Below are 24,175 nucleotides of genomic sequence, written 5' to 3'. Positions count from 1 at the left end.
GGAGCATTCTTCTGGCACTACAGTGTCTTTTCCAAGGCTGCTACTGCTTCACTATCAGACTCCAGTCTGCATCTCACGCTCTCGTCTCATCACTGAGGACAAAACTAGGAAAAGTGATCAGAGAGGCCCGCCCACATTTGCAACACTTGTCTTTGCATCTCCTCCTCACTTCCCGCCCCTTACCTGGGTCATTTTGTCCACAGAGACTGGAATTCCATCGATGGTAAGAGGTGGCAGTTCTGAGTTAACCTCCTGTGGCGCAGGGGCGTGTTCCGCCAAAGCAGACTCCAGGTCTTCCAGGATCATACTCTTGTACTTACGCACCTGCAGGGAATTAAGGGCAGAAGTAAACAAGATGCCCAACAACCAGGGAGGATTGGTGCCAAGCAACAACAGAGTGGGTGGGGCTGGCCTCCCTGAGCCACTATACAGCCTTAAGAACAAACACTCCTATAACAAGCAGATAAAAATACCCGCTGGCCCCAAAGACATCACACTGAACAGAATTAAGTGAAAAGATGATGAAATTACAGGTAACAACAATAAAAAGGAACTAATGGAAAAAGTTTTATGGAAACACTGTTTCTCAGTTAAAATCATGCTTTCTCAGTCAATGCAGGCCCCGTCACCTGTTCCAGATCTAACAGGAATGGTATTCATTATTCTGCATTTCCCAGGCCATTTGATAAACACCTAGATGTGACAGTTGCCCAAATCATTTTCAGTATCCTCAAGGACTTATCACTTCAAAACTCTAAGTTGCCTGTTTGAAACTGCTGCTACTTTTCTACAAAGCCAGACTACCAAACAAATAAGAGATTCAAATGCACAAGAGGCTGGATTGAAAAGAATCAGAGAAAAAAGCAAGAGGTGTATATTGTAGCTGAGTGTCAAAGGCCCAGGGCAAGAGAAAGCTCCATAGGTCAAGTCCTCTTCCCTGCTGTTTCTCCCGGGTGACAGAAGTGAACTTCAAACACATGATGCCTGTATCTCTAGCCCAGGTCTGAACCAGATATTGTTCTCTGATTCCTTTCCTTGCCACTGTCAGTGAAATGTCTCTCAAATGACTGAGAACTTAATAGCAGCACATTGTACATACACACATTCTTCTATCATGAGCAGCAAGAGTAGAAAGACACTGGATCCTACAACCACCAATATAATGGGTTCATCTGAACACTTGGGACTTGGAGGGAAAAAAATAATGGGTTCATTCACTTAGAAGAATACACAAGGGGGATGAGGACCCCTTTGAGGATAACAAAGCAGCCATGGAATTATGGAAATGTGACAAGGTGAGATAGGAAATTAACTTGCTTTCAGTGCTCAAAGCATTATCTTAGAAGAAAAGAAGGAAAAAAGATATGAGATTTGCCCAAAAGTTCCGACATTTGAGTCCTCGGTTTTCTGATAAGAGGACTTGGACTCTCCATCATTACACACTTTCTTGTATTATAAATATCTCATATTAAAGATTAAAAAAGAAAGATTTCTATACTCCACCCCAAGCATCTGGAAAAGTAAATATTATTGTTGGCTATGTAGTGTGACTTTTGCAATTAATGAACCCTCCAAATAGGTCAAAAACTAAGGGAATGAGAGAAAAATAGCACAAACATGTAGACTTATTATCATTCCAGAGATTCAGTTTTATCCTGGCTTCCAATAAAGATGAACATTTCAAAAATTATTGCCATTATATTTATTGCAACATAAGCAGCTGGTGTTGCCATGGCAATTTTACAGGATTATATTTTCTGCTTTCTACGTTTCAGCTTTCTAGAGAGTTTTTACGCTACCAACCCACAGAAAAAACTGAATCTTACAAGGCTACGTTCTGGTGTTTGAACTTTAATGTATCAGGTTAAATCCTTATATTAGGGGTTGGCCCATGGTAAGGATGAATGCTCATATTATAAATACAAATTTCATTGTGCTGGAAATACCTGGCATTCAAAGATGGGAAATCATTAGGTTATTACCATTACATTACTAGCCAGTTTCAAACAATGTTAACAATTTTTATGGGTAAAATTTTAGGAATTCATATCCAAGTATTTTGCTAAACTTATCAGTGCTATATAATTCCTTTTAATATATATATGTGTGTGTGTATATATATATGTATATATATATATATATATATCTTCTTTTTTAATGCTGATAGAGTATCTCTCAGAGCAATTTGCAACAAAACAACTTGAAGTGTGACCACAGGATTTCTAGCTAAGCTTGCTTAGTAGAGTTAGGTAACTTTCCCAGAATCATAGAGCTAGTGTTCCAATTCTATCTCATCTATCAATTCTGAGATGTATTTTTCTTTCACATGAGGTACATCTTAAAATTGTGGACCAGGCAACAATGGGGCATATTTGTCAGCTATGCATGGGGGCATGACCATAACCCTTTGCCTTATCAGTCAACAAGTCATTTAGCACCATTTGAGAAAGGAATGTGAGTCTTAGCTATTGTCTGATAACCTTCTCAATGACATTTTCTGGTAAATCAGGAAACACTTCCATCAAACTTGGTACAGCCTGGGGAAAAAAACTCAGAGACAATAACAGCACTTTTTTAAAGAAAGGCAGCATCACTCATGTTCTTTATGGCGCAGGGGACAACGTTACATGAAAAACCACAGCCAACAATGACTGAAATGAGAAGTGATTCAAAAGAGTTGGACTCTGAATGTGAAGAAGTTTTAGGAATATCTTAATTGATTTCACTTACATTTTCCTTTTTATATATGCCCCAAAGCAATATAAGGTTAAAAGCTATGTCTAAGTAAGCCTGAAAGAGATCTTTCAATAAGTATAAAATAAAAATTCTAAGAGACAAGCATTGTATCAGAGCTTGTCAACTTTTTTTTTTCTTTGTAGTACACAACAGTGCATCTCATAATCAATGGTGTCACAGATGTGGTGAAATACAGGTTTGTGTTCCAATTTGTGCTTTCTATTCCAAAAAACGTAGCTCAAGCCTTTGTCACTTCACACCAATATGTCAAGTAACTGGTTTTCACAATTAAAGTAAAAAAATCATTTAAAATTAAAAGGAGTTAGCAATCTCTCTTCCTCCACTTCATCTTGTATACTACTTCCATTGAAAAATTTATGAAACACTTAGTATCATCAAATATCATTTATTGAACACTATGTGCTGAGCACTACATAGTCTCAACTAATCCTCACAATTCTACAAGGAAAATACTATCATACCCGTTTCACAGATAAGAAAACTGAGGCTTAATAAAACTTAAGTAACTTTTCCAAAATCATATAGCTAGTAAGAAATATAGCTGGAGGCTGGTCGTGGAGGCTCACGCCAGTAATCCTAGCACTTTGGGAGGCCAAGGCAGAAGGATCATTTGAGGCCAGGAGTTCGAGACCAGCCTGACCCCGTACCTACAAAAAATAGAAAAACTAGCCAGGCATGGTGGTGTGCTCCTATAGTCCCAGCTACTCAGGAGGCTAAGGCAGGAGGATCACTTGAGCCCAGGAGTTTGAGGGCACAGTGAGCTATGATGATGCCATTGCCCTCTAGCCTGGGAGACAGAGCAAGATCCTATCTAAAAAGAAAAAAGAAAAAAAGAAAGAAGCATAGCTGGAAATCAAACTAATTTTTATCTAGCTCGAAAGCTTGTATGTTTAGCCTCATCACTAGCATTTATCTTTTTTTCTCAAAAAAGTTCTACAGTTCCCTACTTCTTATAGGATGAAGTCCAAACTTCTCAGTCCAGCATTTCAACTTTTCCAAGCATTCTTTTTTTTTTTTTTTTATTTCATCTTGTTATGGGGGATACAGAATTGCAGGTTACATACATTGCTCCTGTACCGCCTTTCCCCCCAAGTCAGAGCTCCAGGCGTGTCTGTTCCCCAGGTCGTGCGCATTGCACTCCAAGCATTCTTTACTTTTCCAATCCTCCTCTACAGTGCCTTTGATACATTGGTGCCTGTACAACTCCGTACACTACGTGAATGGTAGCCTCCTGAGTTCCCAATATACAGCCCCCAAGGAGACCTACTACGCAACTTCGCTCACCTTCTTTTCTCTTTAGCTGGCCAGCCTCCTCACTAGCCTTTGCATTTAGCGAGTTCTTTTCTACCTTTGGGTCTTTAAATCTGCTCCTTATCCAAATATTTTCCATCTTTCAAGGCCCAGCTCAATTCCCCCTTGCTTTGAAAAAACTTCCCAAGTGTTCTTGCCATGACTCTCTTCCTCCTTTAAATTCCTACAGACACAAATAATCGTGTATGACTTGAATATACTGTACACAACCATTGCATGACGTCACTGAGCACAGGACAAGGTCTTTTGTTTATTTTTTAACATATATTATAAAATATTTTATATATCCAGACATGTACAAATAATACATTAACAAACATTCTCATAATTACCAGAAATGAAGAGTGTTTAGGGTATTTACAGGAGCCATTAGAGTTCTGGGCACAGAATGTGCTTGTTGAAATTTAGGATTTGGCTGGTACAAACCTAAGGTCATTGGGCCTTTAGTCAGGTTGCAAAAACAGTCCCAGGCAAGATACATAATCCTTTTGTATTTCTGAAGCTTTTCTGGATAAAAGAGGAGTCTTCAGGAAGATCCCATACAAGACTTTTTAAAAATTTGTTTATAAGCTCCTCTAAGACTAAAAATATATTATCTGAGATATAGTTTTGAAATATATATATTATCTTTGTTATATACCTGAGATATATAACAAACAGCTGCCCCAGAGCAGAGCTACCCTCAGACCTGTGATTCTGAAGCACATCTGGCCTCTAGCCAGGCCACAGGACGTGGCCCATGAAGTCATGTTGGCTTCATTCTGTTCTCCCTCCAACCTCAATGTCTGCCTCCTTTTCTCTCCTGCCTCAGTCCAATTCTCTAGTTTCTTCCAGTCCCTTGGATCCCTAGTTTTGAACCTTGAAAACTCAAAGGACTTAGATGGAATCCTCATCTCATACTTTATATCTAAAGGTGTTAAATAGTTATTTGTTGAATAACTAAATAAATGAGCAATAGGGCTTTTACTATACTACTTTTTAATATGCTTCCACATTTCATGTAACTTGAAGCCATTTTTAAAAACCTATATAAATAAGTGAGTGACTTAGAACAAGAAATCAAGACTGACTCCAGAGTCCACTTATCTACTGGGAGAGCAGAATGAAACAAAGGCAGAAGAAGGATTTCTAAGAAGCTGGTGATAACCCCAGAGCTATCTCCTGCCTCTGTGACTGTGAATGATTTCTGTACCTGTAAAACTGGTTAGTCATATCCAGTGTATCCCCAATCTAAATGCTAGGGATTACTGACTCTGAGGAAAGAAGAGCTCTACCTTCAGAAATGCCCTTGTTTTTTCTCAAAAAAAAAAAAAAAAAAAAGGGAAACTCTGTTCCTTTAAAGCTCATTAAAGTATACGATGTGAACTTGTAGTCCTAGCTACTTGGGAGGCTGAGGCGGGAGAATCACTTCAGCCCAGGAGTTTGAGGTTGTGGTAAACTATGATGCCATTGCACTCTAGCCCAGGCAACAGAGCAACACTCTGTCTCAAAAAAAAAAAAAAAATATATATATATATACACACACACACACACACACACACACACAAGATATGGCAGTAAGCCACCAAGAAAATGCCCTCGGGGCACAGCAACTTTAAAATCTACCATTTGCTAATGCTTTTCAGGCCAGCTCTTTCTAAGCATTATATATAGGGGAATGATAATCAACTTTAATTAATTTCTACTGCTCCCCAGTGAGGTAAGTATTATCATCCTTGTTTTACACTTGAGGACACTGAGTCACAGATGGGAAAAATCAATGTAGAACCATTCAAAAAAATCAAAGCTTAAAAACAGTTTTCGTAAAAGTGGAGTTTTTAGCTACACATGCCCACTCTAGTTAATCTCGATCCTATGGACAGGACTGAATTAGCCTGTATAAATGTTGATAATTCTATGTTTCATTATGGGAGCCAAGCCTTCACTAAGAAAAAGTGTCAAAACACCAAAGGACAAAACACTCAGTGGAGTTGTCCTGTAGTCTTTTAACTTGCTTTGTTTTAAAGACCAAAAGCTTTAAAAGAAAAAGGTTTTAAACTGCAGAGGACACTGGATCTAAAGGTAGTAGATTCCAAGAAACTTAGAGAAACCTTGAGTATCTAGATAAGGAATTCTCATTATCCATCATAGTGATAGGCTCTTTCTGAGAGTTTACCTAGTTTTGACTTATTTTCTCACTACCCCATGTTACAAATACATACGTAACATATATAATCCATCAACCTGGTAGCTACTCCAGCCAACCAACCAACATACATACATATATATACATGTATGTATAATTTTTTTTTTTTTTTGAGACAGGGTCTCACTCTGTTGCCCGGGCTAGAGTACCATGGCATCAGCCTAGGTCACAGCAACCTCAAATTGCTGGGCTCAAGAGATCCTCCTGCCTCAGCCTCCCGAGTAGCTGGGACTACAGGCATGTACCATCACGATTGGCTAATTTTTTCTATTTTTAGTAGAGATGGGGTCTCACTCTTGCTCAGGCTGGTCTTGAACTCCTGACCTCAAGTGATCCTTCCACCTTGGCCTCCCAGAGTGCTAGGATTACAGGCGTGGGCCACCATGCCCAGCCTCTGCACTGGTTTCTTCACAAACAAAACACCGTGGGGTTTTTTTCCTATTGTATCTGACAAGGTAAAACACCTTGATATAGGAAGTACAAATAGTAATGATTCTTTTATTTTGATATGCACAAAGTAGTTTGAAAACCAATCCACACTCCCACCCCCCGAGTGAGGGGAGGACAGAAGTGCTAACTACGGTACTACACAGAGGATCAGAGGAATGGGGAAAACAGCCCACAGAAAGCAAAGGGAACCTGAGAACATGGCTTAGTTCTGACTTACCACATTCTCCAAAGGTGCTGCACCAAACACTTTAAAGACAGGGTTGGGTTTAGAGGGTGAGATACAGAGGACTATAGCTTGCTGTCCCACTCGAGTAGTATATTCATCTAATGTGGCTCGAAGTTTCCTGAATCAGAGAATTAAAAACAGTTTAAAGAAGACAGAAATTACAGTAACACAGACACAAATGAAATTTACTCTGACTTGAGACAATTTATTCTAATCAGATATGCTTTCTTTTACCCAGAATGTGAAAAGGGGAGTGCGAGGTTTGATATGCTTTTCAGCAGAAATATATACATACCTTTCTCTTAAATACTGATGACTAGACCATTAATACAGTGTTTACTGAGGATTTTGCCTGGGGACATAGCCACGACACAATTTTGGACATATCATCCTTTCCGATGTTAACAACACCACTTACTGCTACTTACAACTGTATTACAGCTGGGATGTCCTCTTATAGGATTTATTATATCATCTCCATGTTTAGTGAAGGCGGCTCAAATGACTTGCTTCTAATATCTTTCATTGATATAGCCATTATTTACATCTCACTAATTTTATTCAAAAATACTACAAGCATACCTCATTTTATTACACTTCATTTTTTTTTTTTTAGCACTTCACAGATATTGTGGTTAGTTGGTTGGTTTTTTAAATAAATTGAAGGTTTGTAGCAACCTTATGTCAAGCAAATCTAGTGGTGCCATTTATGCAACAACATGTACTCACTTCATGTCTCTTTGCCACATTTTGGTAACTCTTGTAAACTTTTTTATTATTACTATATCTGTTATGGTGATCTGTTATCAATGATCTTTGATGTTACTTACTCTAATTGTTTTGGGGTGCCAAAACAGTTTTTTGACTAGTATAATAACCTCCTAATTGGTCTCCCTGCTTCCATTCTTATACCCCTAGAGTCTATTCTCATCACAGTAGCCTGAGTGATTCTTTAAACACGTAAGTCAGGTTATATCATTGCTTTGGTCAAAAGCCTTCACTGACTTCCCACCTCACTCAGAGTAAGAGTCAAAGCCCTGATAGTGGACTATAAGACCTCTTGGTGTGGCTCTCCCCTACTACCCTGACAACATCTCTCATCTCTCCCTGGCTGTTGCTCCAACATGACCACCACATTCCCACCTCAGAGCCTTTGCTTGACATTCCTTCTGCCCACAATGAATGCTCTTCTCCTAGATTTCGGCATGCTGCTTTCAGTTTCTCTAGGTCTCTGTTCAAAGGCTACCTTAGCAAAAATGATTTCCCAGGCCATCCCTATGAAAGAGAGAAACTACAATGTCCCCCCAACCTCCTAACCTTTCTATTTTCCTTACTCCACTTTACTTTTTCCGCAGCACTTATCATCATCTGACATATTATATATTTGTTTATTTTCTTTCCCCTTCCACCAGAATATAAGCTCATTAAGGCAATTTGTTTGGTTTACTGTTCTACTCCCAATGCCTAGAACAATGCCTGGTACATAGTGGGCATACAAATCTTCTCTGAAGGAATTAATGTGATACTACACACCTGTTAAATCATATTTCTAGGTTTTCATTTATTTTATTTTGTAAGAGAACTTTTTAGTCTCAATCTGTCATCAAGAAATCCAACCTGGTGTCCTGCTGAACCTAATAATGAATGTTCCAACTCTGTCCTCCACATAGGAAATACTGGAGGTAGAGTAATGATATGGATAAGGGAGCCCTCACCGAAGCAAACGTGTTTGCTGCCTTTTCCGGATAGATGGATTAGACTCAAACACGTGAGGCCGTTTCCGTTTCTTTCCTGTTGCCACAGCAGCAGCGGCAGCCATTCCCACAGGACCTGAAATAACAATGTATGTGCTGAGATCAGGCAGAAGCCTGTTAACTGTACAAGACAGAAAACAAAGGTACAAAAATGGTAGCATTTCTTTCCTAATATGTTGTCAGTAAATATAGAATGTTCCTGATATTATCAATATACTTTACTCCCGTTAACATGAATAATATTGTGATTTACCAATAAAACAATAAATCATTCAAAAAAGCAAATGACTTACACCTCCCCCTGACATACCAGCTTGAATTTTGCATAATGTTGTTTTGTTTGGGTTTGTTTTGCCAGCATGCCCATTCTGTTAAGGCAATATTCTCAGAGGTGCTAGGACAAATTGCAGCACTGAGATGAAAAGCTTTGCCAAAACTGAAAAAAATTACAGATTTCAACATTCATTTCCATCCCTATGCCCCTGTTTCCATTAGTCCAAGACACTGCCAAGTTAGGACAGTTAGAGATAATTACTCATACTTGGAAATCCAACAATATCACATATAAGAGGAGTATGTGGAAGAATATCATCTTAGCTGGAAAACTTTTCTTGTGTATCTGGGAATTGTACCAAAAACAGAGATGCTGACCATAAGGTCCAGTTGATGAAACATCCTGGCAGAAGAGAACAACTTTCCCACTCTGAGAAAATGTTAATGAAAGTTGGTCTGGCTTACCCTGAAACTAATGTATAATATTTTGTTTTGTTTTTTGAAGGGTTAGTTGAAGGTTAGACTCCAAGGCATTACTGAAGTCTCGGATTCCTGGGATCTCAATACATCAAAGATAATCTTTTTTTTTTCCTTTTTTTTAAAAAAAGTTACACCTTTATCCTTATTTGTGAATACTGTAAAAGGCTTAAATAAAAATTAAGTTTAATTGCTCACATTTATACCGGCATATACATTCTAAAAGGCTCAAATTAAACAAGCCTCCTTGTAGCCCTAGATAAGCTTCTTTACATGTTGTTTAGTACTATGACCAGTCCGACTTAAATAAACCCCTCTAAAGAGCCACAAAGCCAATAAAAAAATAAATGACTGCTTTTTGCCTTTCCATCAAGAACAGGTAGTATGGAAAAAATCTTATTGCTGCATTTTTTTTTCAACATTTTATTTTATTTTAAAAACTTGTGGTAATAACACTTAACATAATACCTAGTCTCATATTGTTAACTATAAACACAAAGCTGTACAGCAGGTATCTAGAACTCACTCACCTCGCATAACTAAAACTTTGTATTTGTTGAACAGCAACTCCCCACTATCTTCTTCCCCTAGGCCCTGGCAACCGTCATTCTACACTCTGCTTCTATGAGTTTGACTATTTCAGATACCTCATATAAGTGGAATCATGTAGTATTTTTCTTTCTGTGACAGGTTTATTTCACTTAGCATAATGTCCCTAAGGTTCATCCATGTCATCACATATGGCATGATTTCCTTCTTTTTTTAAAGCTGAATAATGTGCCATCTCATGTATGTATCACATGTTCTTTAGTCATTCATCCATCAGTAGACATTTAGGTTGTTTTCACATCTTGGCTATCGTGAATTAATGCAACAATGAACACAGGAGTGCAAACATCTCTTTGGGATCTTGATTTCAATTCTTTTGGATAAATACCCAGAAGTGGGGCGGATGTATCAAATGGTAGTTCTATTTTTAATTTTTTGAGGAACCTCCATTCTGTTTTTCCATAGCAGCTGCACCATTTTCTATTCCCACCAACAGTGTACTAGGGTTCCAACTGCTCCACGATCTCACCAATACTAGCTATCTTTTATATAATAAAGTATATAAACCCAAGTGTATTACCCAGGTATATATATATTTTATATATATATACCTGCAAAACCCAATCTTCATTAAGATACATAACACCACCATCACCCCAGAGAATCCTCTCATGCCCCTTCCTAGCTAATTCCCATTCTTACCTCCCAAAGGTATCTACTATTCTGGGGGTTTTTGCCTACATTAGATTTGCCTATTCTAGAACTTCAAATAAATGAAATCATACAATATATACTCTATTGTGTAAGCTTTCTTCCACTTAGAATGTTTTTGTTTTATTTTATTTTTTTTTCGCCCTCTCAACCCAGCTGTTCCCGACTCCGGGAAGAACCGGGAAGAGAAAGCCTAGAATGTTTTTAGATTCATCAGTGCTGCCATGGGTATCAGCAGTTTGTTCCTTTTTACTGGCAAGTAATAGTCCATTGTATGAATGAACTAGTTTGTTTATCATTATCCTATTGATGGATACTTAGGCTATTTTCAGTTCTAGCCTAAAACTGCTTTGATTAATTTATAAATTCAATACAATTCAAGTAAAAATTCCAATATGAGTTTTTGTGGAATTTGATAAACTGATCCTAATATTTAAATGAAAATACAAATGGCCAAGAATAGCCAGAACAATTTAGAAGATTTTAAGAAGGGGGGGCATTTATCCTACCACAAGTTAATAATTATTCTAAAGCTATACTCATTAAGACTATATCTACGGTCATTAAGCCAGTACAGAAGTGGCTCAGGGATAGACAAATAAACCAATATAAGTGAAGTGCAGATTTCATAAACATCCTCCTATATCAGAAGACAGCGGTGAGAAAAGGATTGACTATTAAACAAACACATGGTGCTCGTTGTCCATATGCAAAAACAATGAAACTAGACCCCTACATCATAGCATACACAAAAGTAAATTTCAGGTGGATTAAAGATCTAAATGTAACACACTATATCAATAAAACAACAGAAGCCCCCCCAAAAAATTATAAGCTCTACAATAAGCTATTGGAGACTATTTTATATACTCAGGGTTAGGAAGAATTCCTTAAATAAGATCTCAAAAGGATAAACTATAAGGTAAAAGGTTAATAAATTTTACAATAATATAAATCAAAACCTTTATGGGCATAAATAAAAAAATAAATAGGTGTGGGTAACAAACTGGAAGAAGATAATTGCAATGCCTATTACTGAGAAAGGAGGAGTATAAAAAATATATATATATCAATAACTCTTACAAATCAATATGAAAAAAAGACAAACAATGCAGTTGGAAAATGGGCAAAGGCATAAACAGGAATATGCAAAGGAAGAAAACTAAAAAGCCCATAAAATTCTAAAATGGTGCTTTACCTTGTCTTGCTGTACTGGCTAGAACCTTTAGCTCAAAAATGCAAATTAAACCAATAGTGAGATACTACTTCGATCGGCAAAAATGAAAAAAGACTGACAACACTAAATGTGAGAATGAGAAGCAATAGGCACTAGAATACATTGCTTGTGGGAATGTATTTCTTTAATTGATTAACCTGCCCTTTATCACTTCAAAAAAAAAAAATAAAAGAATAAATTCAATTTTGCTTAAAAAGAAGTCCTGTAAAATTGACATTGGTGATTGATACCAAAAAATGTCAGCTGATTTGAGATATTGTTTTTATTACCTGTAAACTTCATTTAGTTGTACTACTTTTAAACCTTTTGCCTTGAAAATCAACACTAATCAGAAGCTGTCTGTGTTGCAGAGAATTAGAAGCGTTGTTAAAGAGCAACATGGTATAGCCATTTACCTTTTCTGGATTACCTTTCAGATATGATGAATGCTACAGGCCCTCTCAGAAAAATCCTTTACACTAGTAAGTGGAGTCGGGATCTCTGGGCAGTTAGCCACTGCACTCTGCTGCCTCCCTATATTCTTTACCACACACAGACCCTATGCCCTGTGTGGTCTGACTCATGATGGCCTCTTGTATCATCTTCTCTCCTGGCTCACAAGGCTCCAGCCATACTGGTTTCCTTCCCATTTCCCATCTGCAAGTCCTTGCTTTCGATATTTTCTCAGTCTGAAATGTACTTCCCTTTGCTGACATCTAACTGCATGTCAGTCACAACTTGCCTCATCAGGGAGGCTTCTCAGACCCTAAGTCTAAAGCAGCAGTCTGCTACCCTTCCCTCTCTCTCTATTACCCTACCTCATTATTTTCTTCAAAGCACGCAATGCTTTCTAAAATCATTGTACTTTACTATTGGTACCTCTCTCCCACCATTGAATGTAAGCTCCTTCAGAAGCAAGCTCTTGCCTGTCTTCTTCATAATTTCTATATATAATAATATATAGAGTATTATACTTATAATTCCTCAATAATTATTGAATGATCAAATGGTAAATCATTTCTACCAGCTGGGCCTCAGTTTCCACATCTGCCACATGAAGGGATTAGGTAAAGTCCTTTCCTGATCTTAACATTATGACTATGCAGTATAGTAAATACAGCAAAGCCTTGTCTCAAAAGCATCTTTCTTCATAGGAAAGAAGTTGATTTGTATTCATTATGTTAGGGTGCCCTCTTCTGGGAAGTATAAGCATTTCACAAAATATATTTTACAAACAATTCCTATGTGTTTTGCCACTAAGACTTATTTTTAAATTCATCACTCCAGAAATACACAGTGGATAATAACCGACAGTAATAAGGTCATTCTTCACTGCATCTGTCTTCCTCCCCTTAAATACAAGATATTCAAAAACTGTAGTATTTTGGCCCCTCCTGACAATTGATTTCTTGTCCAGTTTTTCCTAAATATATTCTAAGATCATAATTCCTTATACAATAATATACCCATCCAGGTATGGTTTACCTGAAGTCTTCTCACTATGGTGCTAAATACACAATGTAAATAGCAAAGAGAATGATACAAAACATAGCTAAACTTTAAGTCATTTAGTAGCCCTGAAAATCTCAAAACCTTAAATTGGGTTAAGATGACCCAGGATTGCTAGTGCCATCAGGCATCAGGCAGAAACAAACAAAAATCCTCTCTAGAGGAAGATAACATTATCCTAGACCACAAATTATCTCTAAAAATAATTTTTTAAACACACCATCTAGCATTCATTCAAATATAACTAATATACGAAGAGAATAGCCAACGTGAATAAGAAATGGCACTAACAACATATAACAGATATAGACCCACAAGAACTTTAGAGAGAATTACCAGATTGTAAAATCATGTTTGTTTAAATAAAAAATTTTTTTTCACAACTGGAAACTGTTACAGTGCAAATTTGGGAGGGAAAAACACGCTAGGGATTCTAAAAATGGGAGGGGGCACCAACCAAAACTATTAATAATTACTAAAATTAGTAAGTTAATGGACAGATTTAAAAGTACCTTAGACATAGCCAAAGAAGAAAATAAGTTGAAAGACAGAAGAAACCAAATAGAATGAAGCATAAAGAGACAAAATCATAATCCTAGCATTCAGGGAGGCCAAGGCGGAAGGATTGCTTGAGTCCAGGAGTTCAAGAACAGCCTGAGCAAGAGTGAGACCCCCGTCTCTACCAAAAATAGAAAAAAAAAAATTAGCCAGGTGCAGTGGCAGGCGCCTGTAGTCCCAGCTACTAAGGAGGCTGAGGCGGGAGGATGACTTGAGCCCAGGAGTTTGAGGTTGCTGTGAGCTCGGCTGACACCAGGGCACTCACCCAGGCAATAGACTGAGACTCTGTTTGGGGAAAAAAACAAAAACAAAAACAAAAAAAACCAAACTGGAGTCATAGAATGAAAAGCAATGGAATAGAGCTGAAGCAAAATCTAGTGGCTAAGATTTCCCAGAATTGATGAAAGACATCAATCCACAGATTCAAGATGTACAAAGAATCCTAAACAGAATAAATGAAAAGAAATCAGAGCCAGATATATCGCAAAAATTAAAGACAGAGAAAATCTTAAAAGTAGGTGTAGGGGGGCCATGTGGGAGATAGCCTTCAAAGGACTAGCTGTTAGATTGAAACAGCTGAATTCTCAATAGCAACAATGGAATCCAGAAGACAGTGGAACAGCATCTTCACTATGAAGAAAGAAAATAACTGCTAACTTAGAATTTCACATGCTGTGAAAACATCCTTCAAGGAGGAAAGGTTAAATAGAAACATTCTCTCAGAAGCAAAAACAGAATTTGCTTCATCATATCCATGCTAAAGGAAATACTAAACCCTTCATATTGACAGGAGATTGGTTCTAGGACATCCCCCACTTAGGGTACCAAAATCTGCAGGTGCTCAAGTCCCTCATATAAAATGGCATAGTATTTGCATGTAACCCATACACATCTTCCTATATAATTTAAATCATCTCCAGATTACTTTTAATACCTAGTACAATGTAAATGCTATGTAAATAGTTGTTACACTGTATTGGTTTTTTATTTTTATTATTTTTTATTGTTGTGTTGTTATTTTTTACTGTTTTTTCCCCGAATATTTTTGATCCAAGGTTGGTTGAATCTTCAGGTGCAGATACAGAAGGTCGACTGTATACAAAGAATGAATACAGAAGGCCACAAGAGCATACAGATCAGGAGCAGAGGAATAAAAATCTACAGTTCTAAGAAATTTGCATTATCCCTATAAAGGATAAAAGCAACAAATAAAATAAGACTTTGATAAGTGAAGAGTATATGTTATAATTTAAGGGTATCAGTAATAACAAAAGTGTATCACTTCCAAACTAACAAGAAAAAAAGTGGAAAAACTTGTCAATCACTCCAAAAGAATACACAAAGGAAGAGAAAAATAAACACAGAATAGGTGGGACAAAAAGAAAGCACATAGTTAAGATGGCAAATTTAAATCTAAATATATTAATATTAGTTTTTCCATTTAATGCAAATGGAATAGATACTTCAGTTTAAAGCCAAAAGATAGTCACAATGGATGAAAAAACAAAATTAAAAGTCATAATAGTAAATGATTCTAGAACTCCAGTCTCTGTATAATATAGGCTGAAGTTGTAAACGCAAGGCTTAAAAATATTATGATAAAGATAAATGTGAGAGTGCCTCAATCTTAGGCTCTTTCAGATATGCATAGTACCATAAGTTAAACAAAAAAGAAAAGCTTTCAATCCAAACAACATTACCTGCAGCAGCCAGATGGGCAGTTACCTCATCAGCTGCTGTGGAGTTGAGTATATCTGAATCATCGTAAGAGGTGTCCTCGGGGGAAGAAGGTGAGTCTTCATCAGCACTCAGCATACTGTGCTCAGTGTAAGTGGCCACATGGACCTGCTGTACTTGCTGGGCCACTGCATGGGCTTCTATGGTAGCCATGTGTTCAGTTTGTGTCACTCCGTGCTCCTCCATGAAGATCTACTGTCAGACAAAAAAGGAAAAGAACAGGATTCAATGTGTAATATAACACTGTGTCTAAGCTAAGAGATATTTTCTTCAAGAGCAGAGGAACTTTGACAAACCTCTGAATTTCACTACTTACCTCATCACACCAAGTCATAGGAAATGGGAAGCACCACTCAAACGTAACATAAAAATGGTGGAATATGTATGTTCCCTATGTGAAACCATTTTGATGGAAATTCACTGCACTAATTTTATACCTTAGCTTACAAAACAATAAATACCCTTGATAATAAAGATGTTCAAATATAACAACAAAAATATACTTAAAATATCCCAGTGACCAGCACTTGACATTGTAGACACAAAAACACTTAGTAAATAAGTGAAATACTTAACATTTTATTTGTATTTCAAAGACAAGAGTTAAAGTTTTTTCCCCCAAAATACAACTATTCAAATTGGTTTTTCTGCTTACAAAACTGTGTTTCTTGTAAACCCCAAAATGATGCAGTAATTTATAAAGCAGGAGGTTTAAAGTTTGCCCCACTTCTCCCAACCCTCAGAAGTTCATTATTCTAAAAAAAAAAAAAAAAAAAAATGTTTAGAGCATACATGCATACATATACATTTAAAATAAAAACAGGTTCATATTACATGTACTGTTTGCCTGCTTTTTCTTGTCTTTAGAGACGGGGTCTTCCTCTTTCACCCAAGATAGAGTGCAGTGGCGTGATCATAGCTCATTGTAACCCAGAATTCCTGGGCTCAAGCGATCCTCTTTCCTCAGCCTCCTGAGTAGCTAGGACTACAGGCATGCGCCACCATGCCTGGCTGATTTTTTTATTTTTCTGTAGAGATGGGTTCTTCCTATGGTGCCCAGGCTGGTTTTGAACTCCTAGGCCAATGATCATGATCCTCCACCTCTGTCTCCCAAACTGCTGGGACTACAGGTGTGAGCCACTGAGCCCAGCCATTTGCCTTTTCTGTATTACAAAATATCTGGACATTTTGAAATGTCATAATTTATGTAACCAATCACCTGCTAATGAAGCAAAGCTGCTTCCAAATTTTTGCTATTATAAACATCAATGTAGTGAACATCCTTGTATATAAAATTTTGCATATTAGCGCCTCAAAAAATTAAAAATAGGCCAGGCATGGTGGCTCACGCCTGTAATCCTGGCACTCTGAGGAGGCCAAAGTGGGAGGATCACTCAAGGTCAGGAGCTCGAGACCAGTTTGAGCAACACACCAAGACCCCATTCTCTATTTTTTACAAAAAATAGAAAATTTAGCCAGGCATGATAGCCCACACCTGTAGTCCCAGCTACTTAGGAGACTGAGGCAGGAGGACTGATTGAGCTTAGAAGTTGCAGTGAGCTATGAAGACACCACTGCACTCTGGCCCAGGCAACAGAGCAAGGCCTTGTCTCAAAAAACAAAACAAAAATTAAAAATAGAACTGCCATATGATCCAGCAATTTTACTTTTGGATCAATTTTACTTCTGGAAGCAATTACTTCTTCCAGAAGAAATTGAAAGTAGGTTCTAAAAGAGATATTTGTTTGTTTTTTTTTTAATATATATATATATTGAGACAGTCTCGCTCTGTTGCCTGGGCTAGAGTGCCATGGCATCAGCCTAGCTCATTGCAACCTCAAACTCCTGGGCTCAAGCAATCCTTCTGCCTCAGCCTCCCGAGTAACTGGGACTACAGGTATGCACCATCATGCCTGGCTAATTTTTTTTCTATATATATTTTTAGCTGTCCAGATCATTTCTTTCTATTTTTAGTAGAGACGGGGTCTCGTTCTTGCTCAGGCTGGTCTCAAACTCCTGACCTTGAGCGATCCTCCTACCTCAGCCTCCCAGAGTGCTAGGATTACAGGCGTGAGCCACTGCGCCCGGCCTCGAAGAGGTATTTGTACACTCATGTTCACAACAGCATTATTCACAATAGGCAAAGGTAGAAGGAAACCCAAGTGTCCATTGATGGATGAATGGGTAAACAAAATGTAGTACATACATACCACATATAATTTAGCCTTGAAAAGGAAGAAAATGCAAATTGGGAATAGAGGGGAACTTCCTCAACCTGATAAGGAACATCTACAAAAAACCTATAGCTAACATTATACCTAACTATAAGAAAGTAGAAGCTTTCCCACTAAGATCAGGAACAAAGCAAAGAAGGCTCTTTTTACCACTTCTATTCAACATTGTACTAGAAGTCCTAGCTAATGCAACAAGATAAAAAAAGAAATAAAGTGTACTCAGATTGGAAAGGAAGAAATAAAACTGTCTTTGTTCATAGATGCCATGATTGTCTATGTAGAAAATCCAAAACAATCAACAAAAAAAAATTCCTAGAATGGATAAGCAATTATAGGAAGGTTGCAGGAGCAAAGTTAATATATGAAAGTCAACTGTTTTCCTATATACCTGCAATGAACAAGTGGGATTTGAAATTAAAAGCGCAATACTATTTATATTAGCATTCCCTGAAGTGAAATGCTAAGGTATTTATATATATATATATATATATTTTTTTTGAGACAGAGTCTCACTCTGTTGCCTGGGCTAGAGTGCCATGGCATCAGCCTAGCTCACAGCAACCTCAAACTCCTGGGCTCAAGCAATCCTTCTGCGTCAGCCTTCGGAGTAGCTGGGACTACAGGAATGCACCACCATGCCCAGCTAATTTTTCTATATATATGTTTAGCTGTCCATATAATTTCTTTCTATTTTTAGTAGAGACGGGGTCTCGCTCTTGCTCAGGCTGGTCTCAAACTCCTGAGCTCAAACAATCCGCCCACCTCGGCCTCCCAGAGTGCTAGGATTACAGGCGTGAGCCACCGTGCCCGGCCAAGGCTAAGGTATAAATCTACCAAAATATGTACAAGATCTATAGGGGGAAACTACAGAACTCTGATGAAAGAAATCAAAGAACTAAATAAATAGAGGGATATTCCATGTTTGTGGATAGAAAGACTCAATATACTGCCAAGATGTCAGTTCTTCCATCCTGATCTCTAGATTCAACATAATACCAGCCAAATTCCTAGCAAGTTATTTTGTGGATATCAACAAACTGATGCTGAAATTTATATGGAGAGGCAAGAGACCCGTAATAGCCAATAGAATACTGAAAAAGAAGAACAAAGTCAGAAGATTGACACTACCCAACTTCAAGACTTATTATAAAGCTACAACAATCAAGTGTGGCATCGGTGAAATGACAAATAGATCAATGGAACAGAATAGAGAGCCCCAAACAGACCTATATAAATATAGTCAACTGATTTCTTTCCTGACAAAGCAGCAAAGGGAATACAATGGTTTGGCAAACATAGCCTTTTCAACAAATGGTGCTGGAACAAGTGGATATCCAAATACCAAAAAATGAATCTAGACACAGACCTTACACCCTTCATAAATATGAACTCAAAATGGATCATAGACCTAAATGTAAAATGCAAAACTATAGCGTTCCTATAACATAGGAAAAAATCTACATGACCTGGGATATAGCAATGACTTCTTAAATACAACACCAAAGACACAATCAATTAAAAAAATTGATAAACTGGACCTCACTGAAATGAAAACTTCTGCTACGTGAAAAACATTGTTCAAAGAATGAAAAGACAGGCCACAGACTGGAAGAAAATATTTGCAAAAGACATATTTGATAAAGGACTTTTATCCAAAATAAATAAAGAATTCTTAAAACTCAAAAATAAGAAAATGAATAACCCAAATAAAAAACAGGCAAAAGTCCTGAAGAGATATCTCACTAAAGATGATACACAGATGGTAAATAAGCATATGAAAAGATGCTCAACATCATATGTCACTGGAGAATTGCAAATTAAAACAACAAGGAGATATCACTACACATCTATTAGAATGGCTAAAATCCAAAATACTGACAACACTGACAACACCAAATGCTGTTGAAGATGTGGAGAATGCAACATAGTATGGCCACTTTGGAAGACATTTGTCAATTTCTTACAAAACTAAACATACTCTTACTATACAATCTAGCAATTGCACTCCTTGGTATTTGCCCAAGGGAGTTCAAAACTTATGTCCACAAAAAAACCTACACATGGATGTTTACAGTAAGTTTATTCATAATAGTTAAAACTTGGAAACAACCATAATGTTCTTCAATAGATGAATGAATAAACAAACTATGGTACATCCAGACAATGAAATATCATCCAGCACTAAAAAGAAATGAGCTATCAAACCACGAAAGACATGAAGAAACCTTAAGTGTATATTGCCAAGTGAAAGAAGCCAATTTGAAAAGGCTACATACATTCTGTATAATTCTAACTATGTGACCTTCAAAAAAGGCAAAACGATGGAGACAGTAAAAAGATCAGTGGTTGCCAAGATTAGAGGGAAGGAAGGGATGAATAGGCAGAGCACAGAAGATTTTCAGGGCAGTGAAACTACTCTGTACTCCTAAAAGGGTAGATATGTGTCACTATACATTTGTTCAAACTCATAGAATGTACACCACAAAGAGGAAAGCCTAATGTAAACTATGGACTTTGGGTGATCATGATGTGCCAATGTGGGCTCACAGATTGAAATAAATGTACCATTCTGGTACAGGATGCTCATAGTGGGGGAGACTGTATATGTATGTATGAGGGCAAGCGGGTATATGGAAAATCTCTATACCTTCCACTCAATTTTGTTGTGAACTTAAAACTGCTCCAAAAAAATAAAAGTCTATTTAAAACCAGTTTTTATAAAAAAAAAAAAAAAGGAAATTCTAACAAATGCTACAAGCAGCATGAAACTTGAGGATATTCTGTGCAGTGAAATAAGCCATCCACAAAAAGACAAATACCACATAATTCCACTTATAGAAGGTACCTAGAGTAGTCAAACTCATAGAAACAGAAAGTAGACTAGTAGTTGTTAGGGCTGGGACGACAGAATTTCAGTTTTGCAGGACAAAAAGAATTCTGCAGACTGTTTGCACAACTACCGAAATATATGCTTAAAAATGGTTATAATGGTAAATTTACCACCATAAAGTTAAAATATACATACAAGTTACGTATATACATAAGTTATGTATATTTTACAACTAAATTTTTTTCCCAATTATCCTTTACACCAGTGTGACTTTTGTGCAAAGAATAAGTGACTAATCTTAGAGTAGAATAAAACTAGCCCATATTATCTTTTTTGTTTTGTTTTTTTGAGACAGAGTCTCGCTTTGTTGCCCAGGCTAGAGTGAGTGCCTTGGCGTCAGCCTAGCTCACAGCAACCTCAAACTCCTGGGCTCAAGCAATCCTTCTGCCTCGGCCTCCCCAGTAGCTGGGACTACAGGCATACACCACCATGCCCGGCTAATTTTTTGTATATATATATTTTTAGTTGGCCAGATAATTTCTTTCTATTTTTTAGTAGAGACGGGGGTCTCACTCTTGCTCAGGCTGCTCTCAAACTGCTGACCTCGAGCGATCCACCCGCCTCGGCCTCCCAGAGTGCTAGGATTACAGGCATGAGCCACCTCGCCTGGCCCCATATTATCTTTATAAAGAAAACTTTGCATATTATTTGATCATTATTTAAGAATAAAGTATTTTTATTTTTTTGTAGTTTCCTCAGACTCTTCAAATTCTTGAAGGTAAAATTGCTGGATCAAAAGCCATACATATTTTAAATTTTGACATATTAATATATTGCAAAGTTGAGTGTTTTAGTTGTACATTAGCATTATCTCTACTTGTATAAATCCACATAAACACATACACATGGTTAAAATTTGACTATCATGCAACAGTATGCAGCATTGCATATCTAGTTTATGTCAACCATACAGAGATAGAAATATGACCTTTTCGGCTATATGTAAAGAGAACATAATTATCTATTTATGTAAAATTCTTCTCTTATTTTATCCTGCTCTTTATAAAAGCCTCATTCTCCATCATTAGATCTTTTGATTCTAAAATCCTCTGTTCCTCTGAGTAACTGCTCTCTTAAGCTTCATCCTGCTATGTCTTTATTCTTCAGGTGAACTGTTTGCATGTAGATGACCAAATTTTTACTTTTCTGAGGCTTCTGGAAACAAGGTAAAAATGTTAACATTTGAAAAATCTGGGTAAAGGGGACATGAAGATTCTTTGTACTAGGCTTGCAACTTTTCTAAAAGTCTGAAATTACAACTAATTAAAAAAAAATTTTTTTTAATGAGAGGTACCTGAAAGCTGCCCTAGGATTTCTTCCACACCCTATGTTTGGTGTGAGTTTCAGAATATCCAGGGGAATACACCCTAGCCACCAGATTCGTACTTATCTAAAATGCAATTTAACACACTAAGTCACACAATTAAACATAATATAGGAGAGGAAGATACCATTAAAATGCTATTTTTCCATCCATTTCACTGTTTTTCTAGTCTGAGAGACAAACTGCTTAGGGTATTTTAGAATTCCGGGTTACTTCAAATTGTTTTTAAATGACTTGGGATTAGACGGCATCTAACTGCTTTTCAAAGGGATTTGTACGCTATGCACTTGGCATAATGGATTTCAATTCTTTGCTCCAGAATGCAGCTCACAGCATAAATCAATAGGGCTGTCTGCTTCACAGGCTTGCCATTTCTGCCCAGTGCCTCATCTCTTTCCACCTGACTCTCCCCATCCCATCTTTTAGCCTTTCTAACCTTTTATAGCTATTTAGCACACTCTGTGAAAAGCAAAGGCAAAGGTATTTCTGACTTCTTTGAACTTAGAGTGAGATACTTGTAAATGATACAATCTTTCCATAAAATCATAAAGGAAGCAGGTTGGCTAAAAAGCCAGATATCACTGACATATACATGTTACTGGAGATCATCAGACCCCACTCCCCCTAAGTCAGTCCATGCGGAGTCAGAGTCTCTAGATAGCAAAACTGATGTGAATTGCTAATAGGTGAAAACCTATTAGATAATCTGCATTTTAAAAAACAGCACAGACTATTACCCAGATATTCAGAACCCCTGGACAAGTTACTTAATCTCTAGGCTGTAATTCTGTCATATTTTTTAATGAAAAAAAAAATGATAGTACCTATCTTCAGAAGGATGATGTGAGGATTAAATGAGATGATCCAGATAAAGTGAGGCCCATGGTGCCTAGCATATAAATGCTCAACATTACAATGATGATGCGAGAATCCCTATATCTTCATGCTTCTATCCTGACTCATTGCCTGACTAGTCTCACAAGCACTGGGCCTCAAGTTCTCCATTTTTAAATTAGACATCCATCTCTGAGGATACAGTTTTCTTAATTGTATGCCAGATTTGAATCAAACATCTAAAAAGTCCTATAGTATATTAATTCCAGCAACTAAAATATTGTTCTCCTAGACACGAAATAAGGAAACTATAGGAAACCAAGAACCCTAGCATAATTTCCTAACAGTGCATAAAATGGAGAGGCAGCAGATGGAGCTGACAGTGATTCCTCTGAACCAATGTGAAAAAGATGAACGCACCGACAACACATGACCTGTGACTCTAAACACCACATTCAAATAAAAGGGCTTATCTATCACCCATAGGTAGTGTTTAGCAGATTAGACAATATTTCATTTTTTTAAAAACCATTCCCCCAAACAGTAACTTAGCATGGTAATGATTTTACTAAAACCTCTTTCTTAGCCTGGACCATCACCTGCGGTACAATATGTGTTTCATCTTTATTATATAAACTACAAGGGGTTGGCAGGGAAGGGGGAGCAATTTGGCAGAGAGGAGTTCCTACTTTTGCCCTTCCAGGTCAGTAAGGGTGGGACTGAAAGATAGTGAAAGAGAACACAGAAAAAGTTTGTCTTAGCCCAGAGCACCCAGGTACGAGTCAGTAACACCCAGGGAGCAACTAGAATTTGGAGGAAATGTCCAAGGTAGTTAAATTTAATCTAATCCACACATAATGGATAAGATTAAGTGTAGACTATTTTAAAAATCAAAGTAGAAAAAAAGAGCAGGCCAGGAAATCTAATCAAAGTATAACTAAACATAAAAGAAAGCATCAGTGTAATCAATAGCATTACCATATCAAAAGAAAACCTGCAAGAACTGCCTAAGGGAAAAATCTCAGACTGAGCCTGTATCTTGAGTCCAAACCAGTGACCAGAAAATTGAGAGGGGTTCAACTACATTCTTAGACATATCCAAAATCCAAACTGCACAACTAGGATAGAAACTTCACCCAACAGACATCCTTTTCTCAAAAAAGCCTAAAATCAACAGCAA

The 24,175-nt window shown here is 37.3% G+C and overlaps 1 protein-coding gene across 1 annotated transcript in view; it reads right to left on the bottom strand.

The window, feature by feature from the left end:
• Nucleotides 1-24,175, bottom strand: part of NRF1 (nuclear respiratory factor 1) — a 117,816-nt gene that overhangs the window by 61,577 nt on the left and 32,064 nt on the right. Inside the window, exons 2-5 of the mRNA XM_069461821.1 lie at nt 15,677-15,908; nt 8,645-8,759; nt 6,921-7,047; nt 184-324 (exon numbers count right to left, since the gene is read on the bottom strand). Of these exons, the coding sequence (XP_069317922.1) occupies nt 184-324; nt 6,921-7,047; nt 8,645-8,759; nt 15,677-15,899 (606 nt within the window). The 5' untranslated portion in view covers nt 15,900-15,908. The remainder of the gene's footprint in view (nt 1-183; nt 325-6,920; nt 7,048-8,644; nt 8,760-15,676; nt 15,909-24,175) is intronic.

The sequence above is a fragment of the Eulemur rufifrons genome, chromosome 29 (genome assembly GCF_041146395.1).
Source record: "Eulemur rufifrons isolate Redbay chromosome 29, OSU_ERuf_1, whole genome shotgun sequence".
NCBI classification, from domain to species: domain Eukaryota; kingdom Metazoa; phylum Chordata; class Mammalia; order Primates; family Lemuridae; genus Eulemur; species Eulemur rufifrons.
The sequence above is the reverse complement of the archived record's forward strand: the minus strand, read 5'-3'. Positions and strand labels throughout refer to the sequence as shown.